This window comes from Coregonus clupeaformis, chromosome 1, assembly GCF_020615455.1.
Source record: "Coregonus clupeaformis isolate EN_2021a chromosome 1, ASM2061545v1, whole genome shotgun sequence".
Classification (NCBI taxonomy): Eukaryota; Metazoa; Chordata; class Actinopteri; order Salmoniformes; family Salmonidae; genus Coregonus; species Coregonus clupeaformis.
This window is the reverse complement of record NC_059192.1, coordinates 23,995,787-24,022,323: the sequence shown is the minus strand read 5'-3', so window position 1 is coordinate 24,022,323 and position 26,537 is coordinate 23,995,787. Positions and strand designations below refer to the sequence as shown.

The 26,537-nt window shown below is 43.5% G+C and overlaps 2 protein-coding genes across 4 annotated transcripts; one reads left to right on the top strand and one right to left on the bottom strand.

The window, feature by feature from the left end:
- Positions 1–3,203: 3,203 nt before the first annotated feature.
- LOC121557494 (beclin-1) lies at positions 3,204–13,309 on the bottom strand. The gene is made up of 11 exons (XM_041871129.2): positions 13,220–13,309; positions 11,513–11,646; positions 11,307–11,371; positions 11,120–11,178; positions 10,754–10,981; positions 9,676–9,870; positions 8,974–9,120; positions 8,544–8,693; positions 8,289–8,349; positions 7,934–8,076; positions 3,204–4,409 (listed from the first exon to the last, which is right to left on the bottom strand). The coding sequence occupies exons 1-11, from the start codon at positions 13,267–13,269 to the stop codon at positions 4,241–4,243; spliced, it is 1,401 nt and encodes a 466-aa protein (XP_041727063.1). The 5' UTR covers positions 13,270–13,309; the 3' UTR covers positions 3,204–4,240.
- LOC121557107 (breast cancer type 1 susceptibility protein homolog) lies at positions 13,300–26,066 on the top strand (the record flags this gene model as incomplete). Of its 3 annotated transcripts, none has more annotated exon segments than XM_045212920.1 (12): positions 13,300–13,376; positions 15,083–15,190; positions 15,414–15,467; positions 15,677–15,757; positions 16,004–16,092; positions 16,219–16,255; positions 16,416–16,546; positions 19,591–19,788; positions 19,895–19,968; positions 23,540–23,693; positions 23,912–23,981; positions 25,939–26,066. In XM_045212920.1, coding segments are annotated over 11 exon segments (1,099 nt in total), but the record flags the coding sequence as incomplete, so codon positions are not given.
- Positions 26,067–26,537: the final 471 nt, after the last annotated feature.

Here is a 26,537-nt window from a genome sequence, read left to right as displayed (position 1 = left end):
TGTGTAAGGGCTATTTTCCCAAGAAGGCGAGTGATGGAGTGCTGCATCAGATGACCTGGTCTCCACAATCACCCGACCGCAACCCAATTGAGATCGTTTGGGATAAGTTGGACCGCAGAGTGAAGGAAAAACGGCCAACAAGTGCTCAGCATATGTGGGAACTCCTTCAAGACTGTTGGAAAAGCATTCAAATAGCCCTTACACAGCCTGGAGGTGTGTTTTGGGTCATTGTCCTGTTGAAAAACAAATGATAGTCCCACTAAGTGAAAACCAGATGGGATTGTGTATCTGCTGGTTAAGTGTGCCTTGAATTCTAAATAAACCATCCGTTCACTTACTCTGCGTCTCACAAAGACACGCGGTTGTAACCAAAACTCTCAAATTTGGACTCATCAGACCAAAGGACACATTTTCACCGGTCTAACGTCCATTGCTCGTGTTTCTTGGCCCAAGCAAGTCTCTTCTTATTATTTGTGTCTTTTAGTAGTGGTTTCTTTGCAGCAATTCGACCACAAAGGCCTGATTCGCCCAGTCTCCTCTGAACAGTTGATGTTGAGATGTGTCTGTTACTTGAACTCTGTGAAGCATTTATTTGGGCTGCAATCTGAGGAAACTCTGGGTCTTCCTTTCCTGTGGTGGTCCTCATGAGAGCCAGTTTCATCATAGCGCTTGAAGGTTTTTGCGACTGCACTTTAAGAAACTTTCAAAGTTCTTGACATTTTCCGGATTGACTGACCTTCATGTCTTAAAGTAATGATGGACTGTTGTTTCTCTTTGCTTATTTGAGCTGTTCTTGACATAAAATGGACTTGGTCTTTTACCAAATAGGGCTTCTGTATACCACCCCTACCAAATAGGGCTTCTGTATATCACAACACAACTGATTGGCTCAAACACATTAAGAAGGAAAGAAATTCCACAAATTAACTTTTAACAAGGCCACCTGTTCATTGAAATGCATTGCAGGTGAGGTGACTACCTCATGAAGCTGGTTGAGAGAATGCCAAGAGTGTACAAAGCTGTCATCAAGGCAAAGGGTGGCTATTTTTAAAAATCTCAAATATAAAATACATTTCGATTTGTTTAACACTTTTTTGGTTACTACATGATTCCATATGTGTTATTTCATAGCATTGTTGTCTTCACTATTATTTTACAATGTAAAAATAGTAAAAATAAAGAAAACCCCTTGAATGAGTAGGTGTGTCCAAACTTTTGACTAGTAATGTATGTGTATGTATGTATGTATATGGGAGATTTGAAATGATGCAGACAATTACATTGATGGAAGCCACAATCTATCTGCCATATTAAAGCTGATCCACCCCCCAAAAAATAAATAAATAAACATCCCACTTCGGTTTCTTTACCTCTCTCTCTCCATCAGGCCTTCATCCGCCGCTGCCTGGAGAGAGGGATGGGGGAAGGAGGATGGAGGGGACGGGGTAAAAACAGAACAAAGGATGGGGATGGAGGAGTAATAGCTGAAGTGCCCTCCCTCTCCCCACCCCTCCTAAGACACGAAGAGGCAGTGCCAGTCTGGCTTGTCTATAAGACCCAATGGCTGCCCACGCACATGTACACACATACCCCTGCCACAAAGAAGGGAAAGACCTTACTTGCCCTGTCCAGTGGGCTGCATCTCAGGGCCATTGGAAAATGGCCTAAAGTAACAGTGTGTGTGTAGTGTGTGCCCTGTGCATACCTGTTTTCGGGATAACCAAACCGCCCCATTCCATTTGATGTTTTGAAAGAAAAGCTTTTTTTATAAATTTTTGCTTGAGTTGTATCATAAGTTGAACTCTATATATTTCCCAATAATATAATAATTGACAAAGTTAGTTTAGGACATTGTGAAACCTGATTTCCCTCGAGCATAGTATACCAGAGAAAAGCAGAATAGCCTAACTGGTAAAACTCAAATATACACAGCCATACAGGGCTTGCTACATACAGAGCTAGCAACCCAACAACTGCCTGAAGAGCCAATCTCATAAAGAGCCTATAGAAAGTATTCACACCACTTGACTTTTTCCACATTTTGTTGCGTGGATTAAATTGAGATTTTGTCACTGACCTATACACAGTACACTATAATGTCAAAGTGGAATTATGTTTCTAGAAATTTTTACAAATTAATTAATGGAAAGTCTTGCGTCAATAAGTATTCAACCCCTTTGTTATGACAAGCATAAAGTTCAGGAGTAAAAATGTGCTTAACAAGTCACACATTTTATGAATGACTACCTCATCTCTGTACCCCACACATACAATTAATTATCTATAAGATCCCTCAGTCGAGCAGTGAATTTCAAACACAGATTCAACCACAAAGAGCAGGGAGATTTTCCAATGCTTCGCAAAGAAGGGCACCTATTGGTAGATGGGTAAAAAAACACAAAACAGACATTGAATATCCCTTTGAGCATGGTGAAGTTAATAATTACACTTTGGATGGTGTATCAATATACCCAGTCACTAGAAAGATACAGGCGTCCTTCCTAACTCAGTTGCCAGAGAGGAAGGAAACCGCTCTGGGATTTCACCATGAGGCCAATGGTGACTTTAAAACAGAGTTTAATGGCTAAAACGAAGGATGGATCAACAACATTGTAATTACTCCGCAATACTAACCTAAATGACAGTGAAAAGGAAGCCTTTACAGAATAAAAATATTCCAAAACATTCACCCTGTTTGCAATAAGGCAGTAAAGTAATACTGCAAAAAATGTGGCAAAGAAATTGACTTTATGTCCTGAATACAAAGAGTTATGTTTGGGGCAAATCCAACAACATCAGTGAGTACCACTCTTCATATTTTCAAGCATGGTGGTGGCAAAATCCTAGAGGAAAACCTGGTTCAGTCTGCTTTACAGACATTGGGAGATATTCACCTTTCAGAAGGACAATAACCTAAAACAAGGCCAAATATACACTGGAGTTGCTTACCAAGACGACACTGAATGCTCCCGAGTGGCCTAGTTACAGTTTTGACTCAAATTGGCTTGAAAATATATGGCAAGACTTGAAAATGGCTTTGTATCAACAACCAACTTGACAGAGCTTGAAGAATTTTAAAAAGAATAACGTGCAAATATTGTACAATCCTTGTGTGCAAAGCATTTAGAGACTTACCCAGAAAGACTCACAGCTGTGATCGCTGCCAAAGGTGATTTTAACATGTATTGACTCAGGAGGTTGAATACTTATTTATATATATTTATTTTTTACAAATGTTAGAATTGTAAATATCCTTTTACTTAAAGCGTTCTGTGTGGGTCCATTATCATTGGCATGTTCATATGGGTAAAAGAAAACAATCAACACATTGATATGGGCATTAAATACTGCCACAAGCCTCCCTGTCTACATTTAATCCACACCAAGCAGTCTCTTGTAGTAAAAGGATTGACTTGTTGACGCCAAAGCTTTCGGTAGATACTTGGTGCGCACTGCGAGTGGGTACAGACAAGACAAGCGTTCCAATGCTGTTCCAACGCTTGGTGAAATTAAAAAATGTTTTACCTTATCAGCACAGTAAAATAAAAACTATTAAAACATGCACAATGTATATTATTCAGTGGCTAGAGTGGAGTTAAACCTCAGAAAGACACAAACTAATTGAAAAAAATAGGCAGAAAACCAGATTCGTGCCACTCCAGTTTTGCTTCTGGAGCAAAGTAAGAAGCATGTGATACATAATAAGAACCCATTCCAGTGCTGCATCTCAGTAGTTCAACGTGTCCTTCTCTCCTGGTCTCCCTTCCCTTCATTTGTACTGATCTTTAAGAACTGAACAGGTCAACTGGAAACATCTGATGCTTTCACCTATCCAGTGTCATAAGATCTGTGTATAAGAAGGAAAAGAGACAACCAGAAGCCACTTAGCTACTATTAGGATGCAATCCTGGGATGTGCTCCAAAAGCCTCAGATAGCTCCCTTCATAACACCTACTAGTCTAGCTGGACTTGAATGTGTATAATTTAACCGTTTTTATCTTGTCCTTTCAAATGGTCAATATGGAAATCAAACAAGGAAACAAGACTTATTGGATTGGAACTCACACCAGTGGTGAATCTCAAAAGTCATTTCTCCAGTCTTCTCCCAACCCTCTCAAAACATCTTAGGGAAGCAAGGAGAGCATTGTAGGAGAAGATCCAAGGAGAGGAACTTTTGAGATTCACACATTGTGAGGAAATGTTGGTTTTCACACCCAGGATAAGTCCTCATCTTCCTCCTCTATCGATTGTAAAACTGAGATGACACCCACGCCAGGCCCCACTTGAGGTTGGTCAACATGAACTTGAGTGCCTTGGTCCACTGCTCCTCCGAGTTGAACTGGGTCTTGATGGAGTAGGAGCCACCGCTGCCACCCGTGTCCTCAATCTTGCCCTTCTCCACGTCCATCCTGAAAAAAGGTGAGTTAAAGACTTGGGGGTTTGAGGTTTATTTATTTCTCAAGAGGGGTATGAAAGAACCTGGTGCAACATCTACAGCTGCTGACACCAACATTTGTATCTAAAGCCAGTACGCTATGACAAACTAATCTGCAGATTTCTCATGCTAGTGACTAGTGGGAGGCAAATGTTCATGCAGAGACAAAGGATTAAGCTGTCAAAAGCTGACCAACTCCAGTTCTTTGTGTAAATTTGGCAAGTTATTAAATCAGAGTACCACAGTATGAGTCATAATACCCATAAAACATAGCAGTCCCTTGTGTGACGTTTTGATAACCGTGTAAATCTCTGTAGGACAAGGTGACTTAATATATTCGCCTGTATTTAGCCCCCCAAAATGAAATGCTAATTAGATGCTAATGTGGCTATCATAAAGAACTACAAATGCCATGATGATCTGGACGAGACTGCAGAGGCAAAAATCTCTGGATTAACTATCTAATGTTAGTTAAATTTGCCTCCCGAGTGGCGTAGTGCTCTAAGGCACAGCATCACAGTGCTAGCTGTGCCACTAGAGATCCTGGTTTGAGACCAGGCTCTGTCGCAGTCTGCCGCGACCAGGAGACCCATGGGGTGGCGCACAATTGGCCCAGTGTCGTCCAGGTTAGGGGAGGGTTTGGCCGACAGGGGTATTCTTGTCCCATTGCTCCTGTGGCGGGCAGTGCACGCTGACACGGTCGCCAGGTGCACAGTGTTGCCTCTGACACATTGGTGCTTCCGGGTTAAGCAGGCATTGTGTCAAACAGCAGTGCGGCTCGGCTGGGTTGTGTTTCGGAGAATGCACGCCTCTCCCGAGTCCGTACGGGAGTTTCAGCGATGGGACATTTCTCCCCACGAAATTGGGGAGAAAAAGGGGTAAAATAAAAATATCTAATTTAAAAAAATTATGTTAGCTAAATTTTGTAATGAATAAATTGCCAAGATTTCTTTAAATTGATAATTCAGAGAGTATAGTAATATGTTTCCCCTCAAAGAAAGGTGGCATGTTTAAATATGAGATGTGGGCAAGCAGTTCAACACAGGTAGGTCACATTAACCATTTTGGGCAGTATATTATGTTCTATTATGACATGACATCCACATAAGCTGTGAGATTCTAGAAGTCTCAATCTGTGTGAACCAACGATGATGTCACAACTGATCAATGAATTCCAAATGTTCTGTTTGAACATTCTGGTGCCTGATTGCTGAACATAGAACATCAGTATTCAAGACAATCTAGCGGATGCCTCCTGAGATATAGTTAACAAATTAGATCACCATAAAATATAGAAAATGCTACTAGACGAAAACTTGAGGTTGCAGAACGGGGTTAGAAGAATGCCACTGTCGATCTCCTTGATGATGAGGAGATTCCTGCAGCCGATACAGGAAGATAATGCTTTAACAGGGAACCTTGGAGCTGCCAGTAGCAACTCCGTTCAGCCTGCCCCACCATCTCAACCCAAGGCCACTGAGAAGCTTCCTGCGCTCAATCAAAACAGTTTAAACACCTCCAGAATCCCAGTACTGGAGTTGACTGAAGAAAGAAAGAGTGCTCTGCAACGACTTGCCAGTTTGAAGGCTGTGGAAAAGTTTGACACTGAGGAAAAGAAACCACATCCTCCCTCCAAAATCCCAGTACTGCAGAAGAAGAGGTCCATCTGCAATGGGAAGAGTCAAGGACTGCATGTAGCTCCAACATCTCAGCAGCGAGGGAAGGCTACTGTTCCTCCCATCCGGAAGCCACTGCAACCCATCCGCAACAAGAGGGATCAAACCTGCGTGGTGAAAGACATCTACCTCCATAGCGCCAACCCATTGAAGGCAGTCCATGGAGCCAAAATAGTCGCCAAGATGCCACTGCCTCCCATTAGAGCCAGAGTGCCAAACAATGATGCCAAGAAGGAGCCATTCCAGCCAGTCAGACCAGAGGGCAGCCCTCGTCCTGCTGCTTCAAAGATCAGAAGGCAGGTTGTGAAGAAACACATTCAGTTCAAGACCCTAACTGTACAGGATCTACCGCCATGCCCCGATGAGATGGTATGGGACGTTTTCAACTCCGAGGCTGAGCATGTGATGGCATATTTGAAGGCCAAGCTGATCAGTGTCACCCAAGAATTGAACCTGATTAAGAGTGGGTCCAAGATGGGTGCTCAGGCTTTGGAGGAGAAAAACGGAAAGGAACTGTTCAGAAAAAAGGTGGAGAAGTACATCCAGGAGATCTGCCTGATGAAGGTGGATTCTGACCTATGGGAGATGATAAGAGATTACGAAGAAGAGGAAGGAAGGAGTAAAGAGGTGAGGAGAAATTGAGAAGAAAGCAGCGTGGCAAGTAAGCCAAAGCAGACAGTCACGAGATACGCTGTGAGCAAGCCAAAGGAAGTGAAGAAGGGTTTGACCATGGAAGAGAAAAAGGAGGACGGACAGGTAAAGTAGCTTGACATTTCAAAGCCATGCTAACTGCTGATCTAGTGTAGTGTTGGTGATCACATGCGTTTGTATCAGAGGAGGTTGATGGGAGGAGCTATAGAAGTATGGGCTCGTAATTTCTGGAATGGAATAAATGGAACGGAGTCAAATGTGGTTTCCATATGATTGTGTGTGTGATACCGTTCCCTTTATTCCATTCTAGCCATTACAATGAGCCTGTCCTCCTATAGCTCCTCCCACCAGCCTCATCTGGTTTGTACATGTTGTATATCTTGTATTTGTTGCCCTAGCTGCCCATCTGATAACATCCATTAATTCAGGTGGTGTTGAAACGTCGATTTGGGATGAGTGCAGCCAACTCCAAGCTGAAGCAGTGTGAGCACTGCGGCCGGTGCTTTGATCCTAGCCGCCTGGAGAAACACAGCGAGATCTGTGCCAAGCTCTCCTCCAATAGCTCTAGACGGGGGGTCTATGACTCCACCAAGCACCGGCTCAAGGGCACTGTAATGGCCGGCTACATGAAGCGATCTGTGGTGTGATGCACCAAGGGACCAGAGTCTGTTGCTCTTTTGTATTTTGGATTGAACAGACAGACAGACATACAGTGACTGCTAAACCACCTGCTGCCCAAAAGAGGACATCTACTTTGGAATCTGTGAGGGTTCCAATAAGAGGCAGTACTACTAGGAGGCAGTATTGTATCCAGAACCATCTAAACCAACAGTGTTCAGCAGTTCCTCAAATCTACAGAAACACCTGTGTAAAACACTCATCTAAATCATTCTGTCAGATGTGTTACTAGTACAGGAAAGTATAATAAATGAAATATTAAAAAACAAGGGAATGTATTTGTCAAATTTGAATATGAAAAGGAGTGAAAAAAGTATAATATGAATTGGCAAAATGAAGAAAGAAACTAATTGATTTAGTTGTATAACATGCCAAACTTAAACAAATAACTGAAGTTGGTCAGCTTTTGACAGCTTAATCCTTTGTTTCTCTGCATAATCCATAGATGATTACAATTATAATTTGATGATGTCTGCTAGACTAGTTGACTGACCTGTAGGGCAGGCAGAATCCCGTGTCTCCCTTCTCCACCTCCTCCTTGAACTGCTGCACACAGTCCAGGAAGGCCACCATGGCATGGTCAAACTTGTTGTCCCAGAAGAAGCGTAGGCCCCCTGAACAGTACAGTGGTAGCTCCTACACACACAAAGAGGAAAGAGAGAGTGGAATGTACCATTACAACATGGCCTATTCATGGGGGTTGGCTTGGGCCAGTCTAATGAGTATTGCAAAATAATATTAAAAGGATAGTTCACTCTTTCACAGCTCATTAAACATATAGTATCCAGTGGTAAGTGTGTTCATGTGCCTTTTGGTTTGAGACCTCACTTGTTGGTAACAACCATTACCTTGGACTTGTCTGTAAGTGACTCCAGGTAAGAATGGTTTCCATATGGGACCAGGCGGTATCTATAGAGAGAGGTTCAAGAAATTCACCAAGATATTTTACATTATTTTAATGACATTGTACAATGTATCATGTTTATTTTGATATGACAAAAGAACTGATTAAAATACAGTTACTTCTTTGGCAATTGAACATATTACATGGCGTAAAAGGGTGTGTGCCACGTCTATGTCCTTGTGTGTGTGTCATGTCTGACCTCTGGAAGCGTAGCCCCATCTTGTTGGCGAGGGCGTGGAGCAGTAGCACGGTCTGACCCCAGGCGGCGTTGATCTCATTCCACTCTACGGGGACACTGGGTAGTCGGCCCAGACGGAAGTTGTTGATAGTGCCAAACTGGCCACTGTGCCTGGGGACCAGAGACAAAGTTATTATCAGCACTAGAAACTATCAATGTAAAAGATGCCGTTCAAAATTCTATGTGAAGACAAGATGAGGGGTGAGAGACAGAGGCAGCTGTGCTTTCATTCTAAATACAAGCAAGCAAGCGCCACCACTTCAAACAGAGGAGCTTAAGTCGCTAAACTAACATACATTTGGTCAATAATTCATGGGTGTTTGTCCATTTGTGCGTCTGAATTTTAGTGTATGTATACGTGTCTGTAATGCGTCAGAGTATGTGTCCTTACCAGATGTGGAAGGTGGCGTTGAAGACGTTGGTCTTCTTCAGGCGGTCCAGTTGGATCTGGCAGTAGCGCATTTGGTTGTCCACACTCTTCAACTCGTCATCCAGCTCCAGCTGCTGCCGCTTGAACTCACTGTACTCCTTCTGGTACCTGGAGCACACGGACACACATCACTCACACAGGCCAGGGGAGGATAAGGGATTCATTTGTGAAATTGAATTGTATCGTGCAGAGAGTAGGGGTCGATCTGGAGTCTCCCTCTTCCCATTCTCCTGTCTTGCAAAATGCAGCGTTTCCCAAACTTGGTCCTCAGGACCCCAAGAGGTGCACGTTTTGGATTTTGCCATAACACTACACAGTTGACTCAAATGATCAAAGCTTGATGATTAGTTGATTATTTGATACGGCTGTTTACCGCAAAGACAAAAACCAAAAACGAGCACCCCTTGAAGTCCCGAGGACCGAGTTTGGGAAACCCTGCTGGATACATTCTCAGAATGTGTGTTTTTGCATGTTCCCAGTAGGGTGAACGGTGTCCCATTCATTTCTTTACTATGTGCATAAGGTTGAGATGGAGGACTTCACAAGCTCATTTTACGTTCTACCTGTGAGACAGCATGACAGCCGCCACAGCCAAAGTGCTTTGAACTTGGAAATACATCATCCAAAATTCCTCAGACTGGAGAACAGACAGCCATTACTCACTGCAGTTCCTCAGTGTCTAGCTGCTGGGAATGGCTGCGTCCCTGGACCAGGTCCTCAGCCACGGCAGCCCTCTGCTCTTCCACCGCCTCCAACTCCCCCACCAGTGACTCCTCCTCCTCGCCCAGTTTCTGGAGTTCCAGCAACAGGCTGTCCTCCTCGTCCTCCTGCAGCTGGGACAGCAGCTCCAGGCAGTTCCTAGAAGAGGACACACACCATATTCAGACAAGGATATAGACACATGAAAAACACGAAACCCGGCCGCGTCATGAAAAGTTGTGCGTGCAGTTCGTCATCACAAACCTCTGTTTACCTAGCAGTGGATACAATCACATGCAACTTCAAATGCAGCTCATGCAAGTTAACAAACACGTAATCAGATGTTATCGTCCACAACGTCGCAGATGTCAGAGGATTGATTACCTAGCAAGCCAGTGAGGTAAGGTAAAATATCACAATTAGAGCTAGATAAAGCCAGAAGAATAAGTGAACTTGTTTTACATAGCTATAGCCCTCAGTCTTCCGTGTCTTCACTCACTCACTGTTAACTTTAGCGTCAGCGATCCTGCTACAGAGCTTTTTGGTGTGGTGACACTGATGGTTTCTCTGAAGTGATGGCTTCTATGGTTGTGGCTAGATGGAGTACAGCATTTTAGCCTAACCCTTTTTCTTAACTTAATTCTCCTACCCTGCTACTTTAATTATCCTAACCTGCTATGTAAATTCTCCATCTAGCTAGCCACAACCGTAGAAGCCATCAGTTCTGAGAAACCATCAGTGTCACCACACCGGGATGCGCACGCAAGAATCGAACATGAACAAGAAATTGCCCCATACATACAGACATCAAAAACACACATATACACACACATGATTCAAGCATGCAAATAAGTGATCCTTTTGATGCACAATATTGCTCCAGGCAACAAAATATTGGTGTAAACTGAGCCCTCGTGGGTCTTGGCTCCCTGCCTAAGCAAATATTTATTGTGCAAACCTGCTATGTGTTGCATAGTGTAGTACACTTTGACTACCCACTAGTTCTGTAATGTTAGTTTAGTAGCAGTGCATGACTACTCACTTGTAGTTCTGGCACTCATTCTCTGTGATGTTGAGCTGCGTGTCCAGGTGGTCTAGCAGGGTGTCTGTACACTCCTCGCACAGCGGGTGGTCTACGTCGGTCTGGCCCGACATGATGTCAAACAGATCACTGGTCACCTTCAGCCTCCGACTGAGGTTCTCCATGGTGCCCCCGTCCGACGCTTCTCCAATCAAAGTGAAGCTGTTGGCGCTCTCTGTGGACATCATCCTACGCACGCACACACACACACTGTTGAAACTATGTAGGTATCATCCTAGATCTAGAGGGTATGATAGTTCAAGTTGAGAGCAGGGCATTACACTGTGTAGGCCAAGCAGGTTGGAAGGTAGTTAGACTTGATGCTACCTTGCAGGAGGGATGTATTTTCTTGCGACGCCATCTTGCTTTGTTTCCATAAAGGTTTCCTGGAGGAAGAGAGGAAACTCAGAATCCCTGTCAGTGTTTAAAACTCAATTTCTATTAAGGATATTGCTGTGAACCCTGGTTACAAAACCATCTTCCCATTGGATTGAAACAACCCAGTGTCTCTCACCTCTGGAGCCCTTTCCCCCTCATTGCTTTCTGTCTGCTTGCTTGGTGTCACTGTGACCAGAGGAGCTGATGGGACAGAAGACACACAGACTCACAACGCTGATCTCCATCTCTTCCTCTGTAGCTCTCTCCAAAGCGTGCGCATACACACACGCACCCACACACGCTCTCTCTCTAGCTCTCAAACATACACTCAGGTAAACATACCAATAAGTTCCTGGATGGTGACACGGTCGAGCACATTGAAGGATGTGTCCAGCTTGAGAGGCTGACTGCAGCGCTGACACACGAAGCTGACCTGCATGGTAGTACTAGAGGACTTGGAGCCCTCCATAGCAACACTGGAAACAGAATGAACAGTGTTAGCTGGTAGACAAACTACTCGTGACTGGTGGTTTTGCTAGCACAGTTTAGCTTACCCCATTCATTGACGCTAACTACTTGTTGGGTTCTATTTTCTAAATAATTGGATTGATGGGATGACTAACTTAGAAAGAATGCATTCTTGACTGGGCTAATGTAGGTTGTGACACCTGGCAGGCTGTGATTGATGTGAAGAGCTGTTTTAGGGGGTAAAGGGAGATAAGGATTTGTGTCTCCAAATGCTAGACTATACTGGTTCTTTGTGATCTGTGAACCTTCCTTGGACGTAGGAATGGTGTCTAAGGGAGCTGGCTCTTCTCACTATGACAGGTTGTTATGATATGGACATATGCCTGGTAACAGAGATGCATCAACGGATTGACTGAGTAAGTCTAAACCACGCTCAAGTCTCTACTCTAATTGGTCAGCAGAGAGGTGGAAAACTCCCTCTGTCAGAGTATTTGAGCAAGAACCCAGAACAATGGGTTAGTTCTCTGGGGTGCCCTGCGAGGTATCTCAGAGAGCCCGTATATACGAAACATCATATTTACCATTGAAGGTTTTTGCATTAATTAAAATAACTAGTATATCTTAGAAGTCGTGTTGACCTCTTTTGTTCCTAATACCAGATTTGAATTGACGCGACTTTGACATACTTTAGCGCCTATTGAAGATAGTATCTTCTCACCGGGTGTGTTTTGTTAAGAACCCTGCTCTAAACATTAACATGCATCGCTTGCGGTACTGTTTTGGAAACATAAGGAACATACCTTTCATATCAGAGAGAAATAATTGGCAAAAAACTAAAGGTAAATGACTACACCTTTATAGCGTTAGAGTTCCCACACGGCCATATTTCCATATTACAGCGCTTGTTTACGGAAAACAGACTGAAGACAGTGGACTGACTACCTGTGTTAATTAACTATCTGTGTCTCCGAACACCTGTGTGTAAAGGGAAGATGACGCCACAAACGTGGGGTGTAATCATTAGTCCAAATAGATGCAAAACTTCAGTTTTACAACTAAAACAAGAGTTTCTATTGGACAAATTCAGGTAGGTCCATCCACGTTTCGTTCCGTTTAAGAAACGTTTTGCAATAGAATCGGCGGAATTAATACATCCATGTAACGTTAGTCATTGAAAAATATTGTCGGCTGCAACTGTGTTAAAACAATGTACAAGTGTGTATTTTGCATTTGTGAAATTATTTTTGATGAAAGTACAGGTATTTATCTTTATAGAACCGTACCGCAATTGAGAATCGATGAATGCTTAAATGTTGCCTTCCAGAGCCATTTTGCCTTTAAACAGAACATGTACGGTCCAACCTTGGACTATATAAGAAGTAATGTTATAATTAGCTAGGCTCCTTTAGAACATTATATTGGGCTAATGTTAGCTAACAGTAGCTAGCTGGCTAAAATACGGTACTAACTCGGCGGTGACATTTCAGTTGAAAACAACACAATGTGAGTAGCAAAGACTCATATTTATTTATATTTCAACAACAAAGAGACTTAAGTATTTCAAAATATATATTTTCTTACCCGAGGACTTCCTTTATTGTTGTTTTTAACGGATATGACGCCTTTAACATTGCTCGCGAAAGGAAGTCGTCATTCTTCAATGGGAAGGGTTGTGGTCACGCGCCAAAATAGTTGCGGGAAAACCAAACTCAATCGAGGAGAGAAGCAAACTACAGAAGTACTGTAAAGTTGTACTATTTTCTTCATTCGTTCAGTATTTGTGTCAGATGTAGTGTTATAAGATGTATTTGCTCTATAGGTGATCTTATTGAAATCAAACTGTCTCGTCATTCATTACATTATTATGCCTGTCTCCACTCAAACTCGAGTTGTGTAATTGGCGCTAACTAACTAGCCACAGCAACAACAGTGTGTAACGTTAGTGCCCGCCCGTGTAGTTGTTGTTAGCTAGCTAGCATGCAAGGACACTGACACACTAGTCTTCATCTTTTTATATATTTGGCAAATTAATAAACTCTTTACGAATAACAAAATATTGCTATTAGTTAACGTTACAACACTTAACTAGTAGGAATGTAAGGCTCGATTAAATCAGATCCGCTTCTTTAGCCAACATCAGCATAGCGGTTGTTTTGACGTGTTGGTGGAACCGTTTATGCCACGTTCAAAACAACTGGGAACTTGGAAGAAAACGAGCTCCGACTTGGAAAAATCGTTTTGAATAGTCATCCAACTCGGGACTCTTTTTAGAGCTCCGACCTGAAGATCACTGACATCATAATTTGACCTCGTGTTTTTCCGAGTTCCCAGTTGTTTTAAACGCGGCATTAGACCTGTCAAATCCACAAGTGGCTCCCAGAATTATACCTAAAGCGGACATTGCCATTGGCTGCGGGAGTTGCAAAAACAGAAATTATATGCAGCCTTGTTTACACAAATTCTAACACTGGAATGTGAGATTTCATCTACACCTGGATTAGGATGATAGAAACTTCATTATTTAGTTTAACGATTGTTCATTTTGAGCATAATTATTTCTACACGTTCTGAACTTCTAATGCCTAGTTCACATTCACCATAGGCACTCCATTATGTTGCGCCGGATGTCATTCATTTAAATGGAGATGTCCACGACTGAGTGGAATCACAATTCCCCCCTTGCGGTTGAATGCTCCGTTGCTAGACCAACACCGCATACTTCAGCCAGTGACCAAACCATAGGAAAATATGTGGTTTTCAGTGGTGGCTTTATGGGGTAGCTAGCAACTTGTAAACAATTACTCATTCCTGTAAGTGAGTACTATTTTAATAATAATGTTAAATAATACACATTGGCTGTTAAAACAACTATATTATGAGCGTTGTCTCCCGTTTTAAGTTTGATGGCAATAACGTTTTTTTGTGTGTGATAATTATTAGGTGGAGGTTGCTAGCTACAGTGGTATCTTTAGCCTAGCTTTTAGCTAGTTAGCTGCTCTGCAAGCTAGCTTGACTTGCCATAAAGTTAGAGAAACATCTAAAAACATTTTTTTATAAATAAAAGTCCCCCACAAGTTATTCATTTTTTTTCCACATATGGCGCGCGTGCGGGACTTTTATTTTGACATGTTTGGAAAGCCTGTTTAATAATATGTTCCTTTAGATATTTTATCTCAAATTCCCTGTGTCATAATGACCAACCGTCCTGTCCTGCCCACCAGCACAATAACTTGAAATGAAATGTTATTTAACTTCTGGCTTCCTGCTGACTGTTTTTGTGCAACCCTATACAATACGGAGCAAAGTTAGTTTACTAAATTCCCCAGTGATGCTTATAGCAGCTAGTAGGAACTTAGATAGCTAGGAAATCAACTTGCTAGTAAAAGCGCCAATGTTTGTCGTTTTCAGGATGGTCAGAAACTAATGAAATCTCCCATTACTTAGTTACATTTGTGCTGCACATGAGAAAATGAACACCATGAAATCCCCGAAGGCTGAAGATGTCAGACAGGGGATCTCTGTCATCTGGGAGATCTTGCAGTGTCCAATATGGTGAGTGTGACAGCAGAATAACGTTAGCCATCTATAGAAGGTTACTGTATTGTGTAAGGTGTGTTGATGTTACATATGCTTTTGGTGGTAGTTGACTGTTTACTATGCAGGTTGTTTCTACTTTATGTTGAAATCAATTGTTGTCTTATAAACAGTTGGAAGTAGGCAATTACGATCCTGTTCATAGTTTGTTCTTCTGCTCTATGCTCTCTGTTCCATGTAGTTTGGACTTGATGACCACACCTGTGTCAACAAAATGTGACCACCAGTTTTGCAAGTAAGTAGGCTTTCACTTTCTTTGCTGTGGTCCAAATCAACTTTACTGCTGGTTCATTCTGTAGTGTAGGTGAATGTTTATAGGTGAATGTTTGTAAGTGATTTTAAAGTTTATTTTCAATGACAGTGTTACGCATTGACATCTCCCACTAACCTGGCAGTGTTTTACATTGTTCAAGCACTCACAGTTGTTGCTCTCTCTATGAATAGGTTTTGTATGATGAAGCTTTTGGACAGCAGTAGGAGAAAGGAGGCCAACTGTCCAGTTTGTAAGACAAAGATCACAAAAAGGTATGCTGTATTGACTGTAGAGGAATAACACGTTCATTATGAGAGTGAATGTGTCAGTGAGATATGTTTCAAAGGAAATGTGTACTATACTGTACTTCTCAAAAGGTCTCAATGTTTTGAATTATTCTGCCATAATGAATCATACTCTGGGTGTAAGCCTGTTTACTTTGTTTCCTGATAACCAGTGACTACGTGTCATTTACAATTGGGTCAAATGTGTTATTTGACCCTGTTGTCTGTGTGCAGGAGTTTGCAGGAGAGCCCTGGGTTCCAGAGATTGGCCGAGGGATTGCAGAATATGGTCCAGGCCTATGAACATGACACCTGCACAAACTGTGAGCCACATTGTTTAGCTTCCATCATCAAAACATGTTACTATACTATATGTAATGTTTGAGATGTGCTAGAATTTTGATAATGATGACTTACAGTTTGACTGTAAGATTCTATCTTTTTTTCAGACTTCACTGGAATGTCCCAGGTGAGGAGACATATGAGGTAAGGACAGTAGCACCGAAAAATAATAGAGCTAGTTTCAATAAAGACGTGGTACATTTACTTACAATAAGTATTTTTATATCTGTTGTCACTCCTGCATATTTTTCAAATGAATTAGTATTTCATTCAACATGTCCTTCCATCTTTCTCCTCTAAACAGTGTCACAGAGACTGTGCAAAAGAAAAACGGCCATGATGTCTCATCTGATGAAGTGTGGGCTACTGACCATGCCGATGACGAGGATCAAGGGCCTCATCAGTTTCCAATGTCCTGCTCATCAACTATAGCAGGTGAGAGATTTTAATTTGGGTATGGTGTGTTGTCAATTTTCCTGTAACAATTCCTTAATAGCATTATTGATGGACAGCTGTATTAGAATAACTCATTTTTCAAAATAATAGGGTATATTTCATTCATTGAAATTACTGAAAGTCTTAGAATGTGTCTTTAAAAGCATACTTTTCACATGATTATTTAAGCATGTGAAATATTATGAGTGTTGTGTTGTTAGTCACTGCCATGCCTCTCTCTTCAGCCAAGGATGGCTTTGCAAAGCTCATGGGTCTTGAAGATTCTTGCCCTGTCATTTCGGACGAGGGGTTTGACAGCGGCCTAGGTGACATACCTCCAGCCTCTGAAAAGGAAACCGACGACTCTAAAGCCACCTCCACCACAGATAAACAGAAGCCAGCATTAGAGACAGAAATACCTGAGGTTGTTGAAAGAGCTCCTTCACGACCTCAAAAGCTTGGGAAAAAGATAACCACTCATCCTCAAGATCCACCATGCCATCCTGAAAAGGTCGAAAACCAACTTGTCAGACGATCTTCGAGGAATAACAAAAGAGAGTCCTTGACCAAAATGATTGACCAGAATCAGAAGAAAAGTCTAGAAAAAGTATCTGAGTGGCTCATGAAGAATTCCTCAACAGAAGAAAATTCTGAGAAGGAGAAAAACACAGAGGGCTCTTATGACTCGGATGACTCCGTTTCTCTGGCAGGAAGTTGTTCCCCCTCCTCACCCTTAGAGGATAACCTCAGAAATAAGGACGAGATTCCAAAGAGAGAAGGACATGGCAAATGTCTTGAGGCGCTGGTATTTGGGGCTGTTTACAAACGAGATCGAAGAGGGAACCGCAGTTATTCACCACAAAACAAAGCGATCACAGACCCTCCACCACCCTGTCCAGCTGAGGAACTCCAGATCCTGAAGAAGATTGCCAAAAGGAGGATGAGCAGTAAACTGACACCTGCTGACTTTGTCAAGAGACCAAGATCTGAGGAGAATGAAAACAGTCTCATGGATGACCAACGAGAGATGACAGAACCACAAGAGGATTCTCCCAATGAACACCCAAAAGATACTGAAGAAAAGATGATTGACCTGACTGAGGAGCTGAATTCTAATAGCTCTGACAAGCAAGGAGAAGAGCTTGATGAGTTGCCAGAAGGTGACAACAAAGATAATGAAGATGTTGAGGACAGTCCTGTGTTCGATGTGCCACTACGGAAACCTGGGAGGAAATCGAATAAAAAGATGCACGGTAGGTGGCAGGACGTCGACGGGGATTTGCAAGCGCAAGGGAAAGTAAAGTCAGAGAATAACAAGCAAAAAAAGCCTGGCAAGAAAAAAGGGGAAAACATCCAGGCGGAGAAGAGCAAGGCAGCCAAATCCTTAGTCCTTGTGGGTGTCGGAGAGGGTGGAAGTGACCCTAAGATACCTAAGAGCAGACCAACGTCAGGCCAGATTGAGGTTCAGATTGAGAGTTACCCTAGCAGTGAGGACCCAGGAAGCCCGATCATGAGGAGAACCAGGAGGAGTCGGAGGCTTCAGCTCTTCACAGAGGAAGTACAAGGGAGTAACAAGAAGATCGGCACTGCAAGATCCACAAAGGTTGTCATTATTGATTCAGACTGCAATGAGATGCAGCAATCAGAGGAGGCGAAAGCTGACACTGACGTGGATAATGTGGCTTGTTTGCAGAACCAAAATACAGAAAAGTCTGTAAAGAAAAACGGATGTGTTTTAAATGAAGAGATGGGAGGTATTGAGAACTTGGAGTCTAGCGAGAAAAGATCCAGTGAAATGATTGAGGCACAGAAAGTGAACCCGGTTGAGGAGTCTATTGTTGAAGTCCCAACTACAGGAAGTCCTTGTCACGCTGATATTGCTTGTTCAGTGGCTATGTTACAAAGTTCAATTAGTACCCCTGAGGCAAGTGTCTCATGCTCTGTGCCTGAGAGTGTAAACCAAAGTAATCCGGTTATCAAACCATTAGATGACTTGAGATCAAATGTACCACAGGAGACGTCAGCCAGCCAGGCCAAATGCATTGATATGGAGGAGGATGACCGGAATGACAGTGAGCTGGACACTGAGCAACTGCTGAAGAGCTTCAAAGCCACCAAAAGGAAATCCTTCCACCTTGGTAGTCCAAATATCAAGAGGAGTTCCTTCTGGTCCAACAAGGAAAATACAACTCTTACAAATACTCAAGAGAACAAACATGTCGGCACAGATATGGAAGCAGAAAATGGGCAGGGATTTCCAAGGACAATGGAGTGTCCCACGGTCCAGCAGGAATCTGGGAAAAGGACAGTATTAGAAAATTCTTGCTGTAGTGATTTGAGCCCACCTTCAAGTTCCCCCAACCATATTTCACGAGAAGAAGCGCAGAGAAATCGTAAAAGGCTCAGAAAGTCAGTTCTTACCAGACCACCTCAGGAAGTAGTGGAGTCTTCAAACCCTGATGCCAATGGGAAGACCCAGAAACAGATTCTGGCCAGGCTTTCTGGCAACAGCTCAAGAAGTGCCCTCAGTCCCAACAACAAAGTCGCAAAAAGTCAAATGGAATCTCCCCACCAAGCTGTGGGTTCTGGTCTGCTCTTTCCAGCTTTTGGCACCTCTGAGGAAGATCTACCAGATCCGACGCCTGTAGCTTCAAAGAGTCAGCAGCCATACGAAGTGGAGGGCAGCATTAGGAAAAGTCCAACAGAACTGGAGAGTAGCCACAGTGTTGGACCAGAGACTGTAGTGGAGCCAAACAAAATGTGGCCAGAGAACATGACTGGAAACATGGCCAATACAGAGTCCTCCTTGACTCCAGAGGACCTCCTTCCTCTAATTGTCCAATCAGTAGTTATCCAAGAGGCAGAGAGGAGTAAAGGAAGTGGCGAGGTCAGCACACACTCTCCCATCAAGAGCAGCCTAAAGCAGAGGAAGAGGAGGAAGGCTCAGAGACTGGAGTCTTCCTCGGAGTCCGACTGCAGTGGGGAGGAAGAGGAACTGCCTTCCCTTGCGCAAATTTTCAGACCTTTGGCTTGTCCACCAACAGCTGTGGAGGAGGAGGAGGAATCGGTCACATTGCTCGAAGACCATGCCAGGGAACAAGGAAGCTACAGGGAGGCTGGTGATGGTACCTGTGCTGCAGCTGAAGATGGGCAGCGAGAGGGCAGTCCTCCCCTGTGCCCCAGTCCCGAATGGATCACCACCAGCCAGGCATCTGTGGACCTGTTTGGCACACCAGAAGAAGGTGAGTACATTTGAGGCCTTATTAAATTAATCTTATTAGCTGTGATTGAACTGAGACTGAAACATGAAACGCCCAAATACACTTTCAATTGTTTCTAATCTTTCAGCTGAAGGTATGGCAGGTGACACTGGCCTGACACAGGAATCATCACAATTTTCAAGCGAATTTATTGCCACTCAGGTAAGGATATTTATACTCCGTAACTCATAGGTTACTAGACAGTAGACATTAACAACCAAGTTATAACTTACTTTGATTTATTGTCATTGTTTAACAAAAGGAAACCCTAGTGTGTAAATCTCACATGGGGTAGTGATGTAGATTTTTTATATATCTTCATCTCAGCTAAGCATAAATGTTTTCTCTGTATTTTTGCCAATGTTTTCAAGCTAATTTAATACTCTACACGTGTCACACCAATCTTTGGTACATATGTAGCTATGATTTTAAAATGTAAATATGGCCCTCCATATTTACATTTTACATTTTAGTCATTTAGCAGACGCTCTTATCCAGAGCGACTTACAGTTTAGTGAGTGCATACATTTTTCATACTGGTCCCCCGTGGGAATTGAACCCACAACACTGGCGTTGCAAGCGCAATGCTCTACCAACTGAGCTACATGGGACAAGCAGTAGTAGTTTGCAGTACTGTATGCTTTGTGCTGCGTTGGCACGCCATGTCCAATAGATGGCAGACGTTGCATATTTTTTTTGCACCAAGCTGTCAATGCTTGGAAGATCGACTACATGGACGCATAAAGAATGTCCCCCTCAGCATCTTTCTAAATTGCATTTCTTTTATGTTTGAGGAAATGATTCTCGTTTTCTGCCCCATCCATCTTCATGCACTCCTACTTTTATCTGTTTGCTGTATTTGATTGGGAGTTTGGTTTATGTGGTTTTAGGCAGCGGGGAGGAGAGGAGTTTCGAGGCAGGTTTATTCACAGCTATACACCCAGTTGAGGATTGGGTCTCTGACAAGTGGGTGTCTGTGTCTACAAGCGTCCATGCACGCTTGCGTGTGCGCAAGTGTTTGGAGATATGACTACAGTATATGTTACTCCGATAGAAAATGATCTCATACATCCCATCTCTTGGCCTCATAGAGGATTTACTCACCAGTAGTCACTCTGGGTCTGTCTGGTTTTGGCTCAATGCTCAGTCATGGTCAGTGAGTAATGAGCTTAGCCAAAGCCCTGACACATCTAGGGGGCCATGGGCATGTCTGCAAGCCTTTTGGGGCTGGATGTCTTCCATATCTGCGTTGAACCGTGGACCCCTAGGTCTTCCCCTCAGACAAATGACTGCACCCCAGCTTACACCGTGTGTGTGTGTGCATCTCTGTATGTCTCCCTCACTTTTTTTTACCTCTCTGTCTCTTTCTATCTTCCTCCTCTCCATCCCTCTTTGTCATTTTCCCTCTTTTTGATGAAGTGTTCAGTGCTTCAAGCAAGTTTACGCTGCAAACGGCAGTAATGCTGCATGTTAGAAAATCCATCCTTAATGTTTGATTCTGTCACCACCAGTCGAATGACATTTCTAGCACCGTCCTCTCCTAGTTGATGGATGTTTTCTATTGTTTACCCATATCAGCGTAAAGGCAACAGATGCGTTAGAACTTTCTCACACACACACACACACACACACACACACACACTATATATACAAAGATATGTGGACACACCTTCAAATTAGTGGATTTGGCTATCTCAGCCACACCCGTTGAGCACACAGCCATGCAATCTCCATAGACAAACATTGGCAGTAGAATGGCCTTACTGAAGAGCTCAGTGACTTTCAATGTGTCACCGTCATAGGATGCTACCTTTCCAATAAGTCAGTTCATCAAATTTCTGCACTGCTAGAGCTGCCCCGGTCAACTGTTATTGTGAAGTGGAAACGTCTAGGAGCAACAACGGCTCAGCCGCGAAGTGGTAGGCCAGACAAGCTCACAGAACGGGACCGACGAGTGCTGAAGCGCGTAGTGCGTAAAAATCGTCTGTCCTCGGTTGCAACATTCACTGCCGAGTTCCAAACTGCCTCTTGAAGCAACGTCAGCACAAGAACTGTTCGTCGGGAGCTTCATGAAATGGGTTTCCATGTCCGAGCAGCCGCACGCAAGCCTAAGATCACCATGCACAATGGCAAGTGTTGGAGCAGTGGAAACGCGTTCTTTGGAGTGATGAATCACGCTTCACCATCTGGCAGTCCGACGGACGAATCTGGGTTTGGTAGATGCCAGGAGAACGCTACCTGCCCGACTGCATAGTGCCAACTGTAAAGTGACATTCTAGACGATTCTGTGCTTCCAACTTTGTGGCAACAGTTTGGGGAAGGCCCTTTCCTGTTTCAGCAATACCCCTGTGCACAAAGCGAGGACCATACAGAAATGGTTTGTCAAGATCGGTGTGGAAGAACTTGACTGGCCTGCACAGAGCCCTGACCTCAACCCCATCGAACACCTTTGGGATGAATTGGAACGCAGACTGCGAGCCAGGCCTAATCGCCCAACATCAGTGCCCGACCTCACTAATGCTCTTGTGGCTGAATGGAAGCAAGTCCCTGCATCAATGATCCAACATCTAGTGGAAAGCCTTCCCAGAAGAGTGTAGGCTGTTATAGCAGCAAAGGGGGGACCAACTCCATATTAATGCCAATGATTTTGGAATGAGATGTTCGACGAGCAGGTGTCTCTGGAGGCGAAAGAAACGCACACCTGTTTAGGCGAGGTGCTGGCTAGCGTAGTAGAACGCCTGAAAAAGAAAAGGAGAGCCGCACACTCTAGGAGCTCAGATGCAATCATTTGATAACCTAATAACCAACGTTTCGACAGACAAGCTGTCTTCATCAGGGTATAATGACAAACACTGCGTGTCACTAGTTTATATAGTTTCAAAGGACACACACAGGTGTCTGTAATCATGGCCGGGTGTGGCTTGATATTATTGGTTAATTTACGGATATAAATAGAACATATAAAAAACATGAATGGATAGCATACGATCATAGAAACAATTTGGCTACATAGGCCTACAAACATTTACAAAATCACAAGAATCACAAGAATGGCTTCAGATCAAAGTCTATGTTGAGACCGAAGGGAGCAAGGGTCTTTAAAATGAAAGATCCAGGCAGCCTCTCGTTTTAATAATAAATTGTCAAGGTCACCCCCTCTCCTAGGGAGGGTGATGTGTTGCGGCCCACTTTTTGTAAGCGAACCACTATTTCATCCCTACTTTATATCGGCATCGAACACGTCACCTTCCCTAGGAGAGGGGGTGACCTTGACAATTTATTATTAAAACGAGAGGCTGCCTGGATCTTTCATTTTAAAGACCCTTGCTCCCTTCGGTCTCAACGTAGACTTTGATCTGAAGCCATTCTTGTGATTATTGTGATTTTGCTATTCATTGTAAATGTTTGTAGGCCTATGTATTCAAATTGTATCTATGATCGTATGCTATCCATTCATGTTTTTTTATATGTTCTATTTATATCTGTAAATTAACCGTTGGTTATTAAATGATTGCGTCTGAGCTCCTAGAGTATGCGGCGCTATCTTTTTCGACAAGCAGGTGTCCACATACTTTTGGTCATGTAGTGTACGTACACAAATACACACTAAGCAGGCGCTCAACCAATTATATCAGTCAGTTTCTCCCTTTCAATTGCTGTATATATTTTTCCTCATTCTGCTTCGCTCATCTATAGTTATGTATCGCTCTTGCTCTCCCTTTCTCTCCTTCAGCAAAAGGTTGCGATGCAGGAGGAGCTGCGGAGGCTGGAGAGAATGATGGTGCTGGTGTCTGAAGCGCTCCAGGAAAAGGAGGGGCCCACTGGGGCCAAAGTCAACCCCGGGGCCCCATATCTCCCAGCGCTGCCTCACCCAGACAGGTCCACAGGTACAGAACTGGGCTTTGTTCAGGAGGGTACAACATAACTGACCGATCAGATAGAAATGTATTGTACTGAAGAGATTGTCGTGTAGAATAGGGAATCGTTTCAGTTCAGTCTACCTTTTAAGAAATATCAGCAGGGACTGGTTGACAGTATTGTTTGAAAGCTGTCTGCTTTCGAATGGCAGCTGACCTGAATTTGTTGGTTTTGTCTGTGAGTTTAGTTTCCTCAGGCCTCGATCTCCAGACGACCCTGCCGTGTGGCCAGGGCACCAGGGAGAGAGCTGCCAGCAGGTGAGCAAAGCCAGAGGTTAACAAGGCACCACACATTCACAACAGACTTCATGAAAGGATAGACGATTCAATGCTTCACTACACCATCACCTCGATAACCCGGTGCTGTTGGTTAGGTTTTGCTTACTACTTCATAAAATATTTGGGAGTTATTGAAAAATATAGATGTTATCGCAAATTAGCACAAATTAAGGCTGTGCAAGTAGAAAAATCCTAATTTGTGCGTTTTTAATTAAACTCAGTGCAACAGAAAACAGGGTCGTCCCCCACTGAGTTTAGAATGTAGGAAATCGCACTTAGATGATGGCAAGCTCACTTTTCATTCACAGCATGAGATGGAAGCACTATTATTGCCAGCTGCTTACTTATGAGCCATCACCACAACAGCAAGTTATCAGAATCTGCTGCTTATTGAGGCGCGACTTATGGAGGGGGGTGGGTGTCGTTGGCTACAACCTTCAGGCAGTATATGCTAATTTCATCAGAATGGGGCCCTATATCAGCTTCACAGCCATTTTTCAGGGCCCAAATTTCAACCTCAACATACCAATAATTGTAAGAGCGTTTGCCATGTAATTGCTCTCTCCCTCAACCTGTGACTGAGGGAAAGTCAGAGAAAGTTAGCTTGTGTTAGCTAGTATCTTTGTGTTAGCTAGCTCAGCGTCTGCCTGGTGCAGTTTTTTGGATAGAGGGTGATGCATCTCGGAGGACAGGCGGATAATCTCCCTAATGAAGCCGGAATCTGCTTATGCTGCGGAGAATCAAAAAGTAATTAGCGGCTGCATCTTATTTGTCATTTGGAGCACTTAGAGGGAAACTTGGGTTGCCACGGTAATTTATCTCTCCTGCTTGACTGCATCTCCCTATCTCTCCCTCCTCCCTCATCTCCAGGGTTCTAAGTGCCCTCCTCTGGGGGAGGGAGAGAGCAGGGCCGGCTCCAGGCATAAGCGACATAAGCGGTCGCTTAGGGCCCCCGGCCGCTAGGGGGCCCCCAGATTTTTAGGAACTCAGTCGGGGTCTCGGCTTACTGTTGAGAGTTAGAATAGAAGAATATACAAGGTGCAATTTCAAAATTTGGTTGTGTATCAGCAGTTTTTCTGTTGTTATATCAGTCACTGACAGTCAATCAATTAGCCATGTCAGCTAGCAATTTTTAGATTGCTAAGTTAGTCTAGCCAGCTATGTAAACTTGTAGTAATCATGGCCATATACCGACCGGGCACGCAGGGCATGTGCCCAGGGGCCCTGACCTCCAGGGGGCTCCCATTGATTTTGTTAGTCACTCTAACTCAGATATCAGTACCAATGGCAAAATGTGTAGAATTGCAGGAAATGTACTTTAAATCGTTACATTTTTCTCTCCGCCATCAAGAGGGGGGCCTCTAAAATGTTTTGCCCGCGAGTTGGGCCCCCCCCCCAACCAAATCTTGCTTTGGGTCCCCAAAAGGCTAGGGCTGGCCCTGAGAGAGAGGGATGAGGGGGGAAAAGAGGAGAGACTGGGATCATATGCGACAAGATTTGCTCGCCTCTATTTTACTGTGTATGTCTGGAGACATGGAGGAGATTGGTGAAATTGTAAGGAATGGGTTGCAATGATGTTTTGGACATCTTTTACCTGGGACATCTATTATAATCTAGCCACTGGTCATTTAAATACAGGAGTTCTGTCAAGTTGCTGCATTACCTTATCCTGATCAAAATGTCCCTGGAGAGTAAGTTTATATTGCATATTTTTTGATGCACCAAACAGAGACTTAGAGAAGCAATTTAATCTTGCTTCACTAGGTTATATTCCATTTTTAATCACGAGCGTTAACCTTTTAGTCATAACTGTCAACCACACTTTTATTAATAAAATGTGTACCTGTCAATGTCTCTTCCTTGTGGTTCTTTGCCGTGGCTGCTCTTTCCCAAACACTTTCCACATAGACCGATGTTCTCTCTTCTTCTCCCCCAGGGAAGGTGCCCAAAACATTGGGGAAAATGCCGCCTCACCGCCCCCTGTTCTTGGAGACTGTGAGGTCCTTGGGCCCACCCCCACCACGCCCTGCCGCACCAAGCATGAGGGGCCTGGAGGGACTGGGGGTAAGTCCACAGATCCAGTGGCAACTACAATGGCATTAGCCTAATAAGATTAATAAAATGCTTCCTGTGTGACACGTGCTGCAATGATGTCTGGAGAAAGACTGCGGCTCCATCTCAATAGACGTGTTGGTTGTTTAGCAACAAAACCGTGTGCAATTATGGGGCAAAACAGACTGGGTTGGCTTAGATCGTTGATTACATGTAAACTATATTTCATCTCCAATGTTTATTGAAAACATATTAAAGTTACACAATTAGCACTTGTCTCTCAAAAACATCGCTACAGTTGTTGGTTAGCTAGCCATTGTTTTGCCATATTAGCATAGACGTGACATCAGTCAACACCTCAAAAACAGGAACATGATCAAACGAGCTGAAACAAGACCCAATTCACCACATGGGAGTTTCTTGTCATTGTTGCTAGCTATCGGGCAATCCAGAACCATAACAACACGGTCTTCTGCCCCTTTG

Bases quoted from the DNA above. Each gene is read 5' to 3' on its own strand.
- LOC121557494 (XM_041871129.2), bottom strand. From the start codon at position 13,269: ATGTTAAAGGCGTCATATCCGTTAAAAACAACAATAAAGGAAGTCCTC. The intron at 11,179-11,306 runs GTGAGAGACACT...CTCTTCCTCCAG, and splicing joins AGGGGGAAAGGGCTCCAGAG to GAAACCTTTATGGAAACAAA. The intron at 8,350-8,543 runs GTCAGACATGAC...CTCTCTCTATAG, and splicing joins ATGGGGCTACGCTTCCAGAG to ATACCGCCTGGTCCCATATG.